We start from the raw sequence: 5,604 nt of genomic DNA on the forward strand, positions 1-5,604 counted from the left end.
CTCGGCCTCCCAAAGTGCTGGGATTACAAGCGTGAGCCACCGCGCCCGGCCAAGAGGATCTTAAAGACACAAAGAACATTCTACATAGTTTGTCAAATCCAGCATTTGACGGTCTTCTGGGTGACCCAGAGAACACCAAGGCCATGAGAAATGGGAGGGCTCCCGGCAGCTCCACTCCTCAGACCCGCCTCTGCCAGGGCTCCGGGCTCAGCAGGCGCCTGTGCCGAACAGGGCGACAGTTCAAGACCAAGTCCGGCTGTTAGACCAGACCCTCCAATCCAGGCGGCCTCCCTGCTGGGGTCCTGTGCGGTCAGGGGTCCCAGGGCATCCCAGGGTGGCTGTGCAAACCCTTGTTCCCAAAGATATGGGGCTTGTCCCCCAGCTAGCCTGCCCATGCCGTGGCCACAGCCTCGGGTGAGTTCCGGTTCCAAAGTACCGGCTCTCCCTTACAATCAAGTGTTCGAATGTGCTGGAAGCATTCCAGACACACCAAGGCCTGGACCTGACTTCATTGATACCTACTTAGGAAAAATCGAGGCAGTCTGCCAAGCTTTCAGCAACTGCTTAAAAAGCTCAAAACGGCAACTTTTTCCTCGTGAACGTCCTTGTCTTCAGGAGTCTTTTTTTAGACTATCTGGAAAAGCAGGCGATGCAAAGACAAAAGCCCCTCCCCGGGGGGCGGGGGGCAGCGCCCTGACAGCAACAAGGATCTCAGAGCTTCAGCCAAGAGCATGGATTTCTCCCCAGGGCTCCCAACAGTACCTTCTGTCTGTGGACTTTTTTTATTTTTTTTTAGATTCAGGGTCTTACTCTGTCACCCAGGCTGGAGTGCAGTGGTGCAATCATAATTCAATACAGCCTCCAATTTCTGGCTCAAGGGAATCCTCCCACTTCAGCCTCCAGAGTAGCTAGGACCACAGGCACACGCCACCACGCCCAGGCGTGTAAAGATGGGATCTTGCTATGTTGCCCAGGCTGGTCTCAATCTCCTGGGCTCCAGCAACTCACCTGCCTCAGCCTCCCAAAGTGCCGGGATTACAGGTGTGAGCAACCGTGCCCAGCCCCCTGGATTTCTTTTGATGGGTAGGAATCAAGAAGTCTTCACTATTTAAAAAAAAAATCCCCTGCCTCAGCTGAATTAGCGTGTGGGACAGCACTGTAGTTTACGACCATCACAAAACGCCAGTCCCAGGAAGAGGCATATGCAGCAACGGCTGGACCTGGAAATGTTTCTGAAAAAGGCTCTGGTCCTGCTGCAGGCTCTGGGCACTGCCGGGAGGCCTGGGGCGCTTTGTCCTGGGCCCTGGCCCCTTGCACTGCTCACCCACCAAGCCCCACTCATGCGTCACCAGGCCCCTCCCTGTGCTGTTCATGTGTGACGTGCAGGTGGGGTGCTGGGGGTGCCGTGGGGCTCACCCCAACCCCAGGCCCTGAAGGGCTTGCTTCCATAAAGCGCCCCATTTTGGAGAAGCCTGTTTCCAGGGCATTTCTCCTCTCTGGATGAGTGCTGGCTCGCCGGAAGAACTGCCTGTACAAGTTTTCTGCTGCAGATTGTGATAACTAATTCAGTCATTTTGTGTTTTTCTTTTTTTTTTTTTGAGACGGAGTCTCACTCTGTTGCCCAGGCTGAAGTACAGTGGCTCGATCTCAGCTCACTGCAACCTCCGCCTCCCAGGTTCAAGCGATTCTCCTGCCTCAGCCTCCCGAGTAGCTGGGACTACAGGCGCCCACCAACACGCCTGGCTAATTTTTTATATTTTTAGTAGAGATGGGGTTTCACTATATTGACCTCAAACTCCTGGTCTCAAACTCTTGACCTCGTGATCCGCCCGCCTCAGCCTCCCAAAGTGCTGGGATTACAGGCATGAGCCACTGCGCCCAGCCTTTTCTTTTGTTGTTGTTGTCATTGTTGGCTGCTAACTTTGGACTCCAGTCCCTTCGCATTCCCGAGCTGTTTTTGCTTCTAGAACACCAGGGGCATCAAGCATGACTGAAGGACCTGGTCTCCAGGCCATGTAAGACCTGAAACCTGCCACCCATTAACTCAACCAAAAGTTACGAACCAGCATCATTCACACCACCCCAGCCCCAGTACCTGCTCCGGAGGCCGAGGGCCCAGAGGTCGCCAGACACGAGGCCAGGCACTGGACAGTTTGGGTTATCTTCTTAGCAAAACTGGGTTCCATTCCCCTTTACTTAAAAAATATATAAAAATATACATTGGGCTTCAAAAATAAGAAAAAGCATCTCCTGCCGGGCGCGGTGGCTCACGCTTGTAATCCCAGCACTTTGGGAGGCCCAGGCGGGCGGATCACGAGGTCAGGAGATCGAGACCACGGTGAAACCCCGTCTCTACTAAAAAATACAAAAAATTAGCCGGGCGTGGTGGCGGGCGCCTGTAGTCCCAGCTACTCGGAGAGGCTGAGGCAGGAGAATGGCGTGAACCCGGGAGGCGGAGCTTGCAGTGAGCCGAGATCGCGCCACTGCACTCCAGCCTGGGCGACAGAGCAAGACTCCGTCTCAAAAAAAAAAAAAAACAAAAAAAAAACAAAAAACAGAAAAAGCATCTCCTGACAAAAAGGATGATCTTCATTTTTAAAACCCATGACTCACTCTCGGGAAGGTGTTCCCGTGCTCTGGGCCTGGGGACGCTGGTGCCACCAGCTTCCAGGACGGCCAGGTGGACCCGGGGCCAGTGATCCCAGCTTTCCTTCTGTGCTGCCTGTGGGCCCCCAGCCTGCCCTGCCCCCAGAGCACGGAAAGCAGGTGGACCCCAGACCCGTGACAGACAGCCACCTGGACATGCCAGGCCACAGCACTGGGCCACCTTTCCACGTGTGAAACAGGGCTTTAAAAGCCAGCGCTGAGCTCCGCCACCTCTTGACCTTCTAAACAGCTGTGGTTTCCAAACACGGATGGATAATCGGGCGGGGCGCAGGGGTGACCCACTCACCTGGGGGCGAACTTCTTCTGGCACATGGGGCAGCTGCGCAGGGCCGCGGCACCCTCCACAGACGGCTGCTGCTCCACCCCGGGGGCCCTGCAGGGATCAGGTGCCGGGCGCTGTGGCAGGGACCTGGCGGGGGATTCCAGGTGCCCTCCTGTCCCGCGAAGCAGCCGGTAGGAGCGGCCCGGGCCCCACAGGTCCGGCGGAAAGGGTGTCCAGGAAAAGGTCTTGGGTCCGACAGTGAAGACTTCAGTGGGCTCCGGGCCGCACCTGGGCTCCTGCAACACAGAGTTGTTGGGCCTTGCCCAGCGGTGGCTCCCGCCCTGGAAACCCCTCCACCGCTACGATGGGCCCGGTGTGCACACCTGTCCAGGGAAGGCGGGCAGTGGAGGCACCTCGTGGTCCAGGATCAGCTCTGGGCTCACCGTGCGCAGCAGCTCGGCCCAGAGCCGTTCCCGCTCATCACCCCCCAGGAGAAACCAGGGGCGGCTGCCAGAAGGCCTGGGGCAGACAGAGAAGGGAGACAGGGGGTACTCAGCGGGGGAAACGCTATGGTGGGGGAGACCCGGGAGGGCCTGGGGCAGAGAGATCGGGGAGATGGGGGGTACTAGAGGGAAATTCGATGGTGGGGGAGGTGGCGAGCAGGGTTGGGGGAAGGGCTGCTGGGGCAGACAGTGGGAAGATGAGGGGTACTAGGGGCAGGGGGGCGGTGGGGGTGGGTGGAAATGTGGCGTCCTCAGCGGGAAGAGGCGATAGTTGGGGAGATTGAGGAGGGCCTGGGGAAGATAGAGGGTTAAATGGGGGGTGCTCAGGGGAGACGCGATGATGGGAGAGGCGCGGGAGGGCCTGGGGCGGCGCAGGGGAAGCTCGGGGGAAGCTCGGGGTGGGGTGGGGGCTCAAGGCGGGCGCTGAATGGCGGCGCGGGGTGGGGCGACGGGCGTGGGGGCCGGGCCCGGGGGCGGGGAGCCCTCTCCAGGGGGAGAAGAGAGCGGGAGGCCCGCGGGGGCGCCGGGAAGCACGTGGGAGCGGGAAAACCGGCCGCGCCCCTGCCCAGCCCCCGGCCTCACCCGCCCGCCGGAGGCGGCCTCCGACGGCTCAGCCCCAGCCGCGGCCTCCGCGCCGCCTCCATCCAAGCCCGCGCCGGGCGGAAGTGAGCGCAAGCTCCGCCCTCGCCCATCCAGGCCCCGCCTCCGCCCCGGCCCCGCCTCCAGACCTCTGCAGTGAGGCCGCCCCCTTCCGAGACAGTCGGAACAGCAGGGTCCCTGATCCCAGCCTGTAGGGAAGCTGAGGCCAGGGTTCCTTCGTCCTGCACCGCACAGGGGGGCCTGGCGTGAGGGTGGGGGCCCAGGTGGGGGAGCCCCGCCCGTGTCCCCTTTCCCGTCCAGGCAGCCCCTGGGCCGGAGCCCCCTCCGTTACCCCGATGGCTGCCCGGTCCGCCCCAGCCCTGCCTCCTCCCGGCTGCACCCAACAGCTCCCACCCCCGTTTCCGGCTCTGCGGAGCCGCCTCTCCTCCCAGGACCACTCCAGGAGTAAATAAAGCTTGAAATCCGCCATCGCCACCACCGTTTCTTTACAAAAGGCGGGGAACTCAAGCTCTTTAACCAAGAAACCAGAGGCGAAGTGACAAAGTCCAGGTGGCTCACTTGGGCCTCAGGGGCCTGGGCCAGGGCCCTGGGGGCAGCTGAGGGGCTTTCCTGCCTGGACCCCGGGCTCTGCGACCTCAAAGTCGGCCACGTGGTGGCAGCAGCCGCCCAGGCACCCTCATGCCACACCTGGCTGTGCCCAGTGCCCCATGGGCCCAGGCCACTTGCCTCTCCCTCGGCCCCGCTGAGTCCTGGAGTGGCTGCCACCCTCACGGAAGGAGTGGGGTCTACAGAGATCAGAGTCAGGGGCGCTCGCCAGATGCCACTTAGGGCTCTGGGACTCCTTGGCAGTTTCTGCCCTGCCCAGCCCCAGCAGCTTTGGGGCTATGCTGGGCACTCCTCCTGCAGGGCTCCCTGACTGTTCCTACTCCTCACCTGGCCCCTCCCAGCCCCCAGTAGTCTGTGCCCTCCCTCCAGAACTCAGCTGTGGGGCCCAGCCCTGAACCCAGGCCACCCGAGTGGCCCACCGTCCTTCAAGTGGCCCTAGCCTGGAGGCCAGGGTTGGTGTTCAGGGAAGGGGTCAGCAGCAGGGCCTGGACTGGGGAGGTCCCCCTCTCCCTGCATGAGTGGTTTTCTTCAGTACACGTTCCTGCTCTAGATGCTGGAGGCCCCCAGCAGAACAAGATGGAGGCACCAACCCCCAGGCCCTGCGACTTGAGTGAGCAGATGGAGATGCAGCGCTGAGTGCTGCCCAGGCAGGGGGAGGGGGGCCTGGGGGAGCTGCTGCAGGCAGTGTGGTCTCAGGGGGCCCTGTGGGAGGTGACCTGTGGCTGGGCCTGCTCTCAGGCGAGAGAAGCCCAGCTGTGGGGTCTCCGCAGTCCCACGTCCACCACATGGCAGGTGCCAGCTGACCAAGCACTCTCAAACAGCCAGTGTCCCGGGCTCTCCGACAGTCCTGGCTGCCCTGGCTTCAGCTCCGAGCTTCTGGGTCTTTCCTGGAAATGTCACCATGGTCTGCAGGAGGACCTTGGGTACTTCCAGGAAGACTGGTCCCAGCCTCCCAAGACAGGAGAA

General features: G+C 61.2%; 1 protein-coding gene across 7 annotated transcripts in view; it reads right to left on the reverse strand.

The window, feature by feature from the left end:
- LOC116812802 (Fanconi anemia core complex-associated protein 20) overlaps positions 1-4,262 on the reverse strand; it is a 10,976-nt gene extending 6,714 nt beyond the window's left edge. For 4 of the 7 annotated variants that reach the window (XR_009214732.1, XM_032758664.2, XM_032758663.2 and 1 more), the window contains exons 1-3: positions 4,015-4,144; positions 3,313-3,448; positions 2,954-3,225 (exon numbers count right to left, since the gene is read on the reverse strand). Coding sequence is in view for 5 of the 7 variants with exons in the window: in XM_032758664.2 (XP_032614555.1) it covers positions 2,954-3,225; positions 3,313-3,448; positions 4,015-4,124 (518 nt within the window). In the remaining 2 variants the exon portion in view is untranslated. Of the gene's footprint in view, positions 1-1,737; positions 1,964-2,953; positions 3,226-3,312; positions 3,449-4,014 lie in introns of those variants that run through there. The other 3 variants (XM_058443627.1, XR_004370799.2, XM_032758666.2) reach the window with 3 other exon arrangements.
- Positions 4,263-5,604: the final 1,342 nt, after the last annotated feature.

This window comes from Hylobates moloch, unplaced genomic scaffold, assembly GCF_009828535.3.
Source record: "Hylobates moloch isolate HMO894 unplaced genomic scaffold, HMol_V3 SCAFFOLD_9, whole genome shotgun sequence".
NCBI lineage: Eukaryota > Metazoa > Chordata > Mammalia > Primates > Hylobatidae > Hylobates > Hylobates moloch.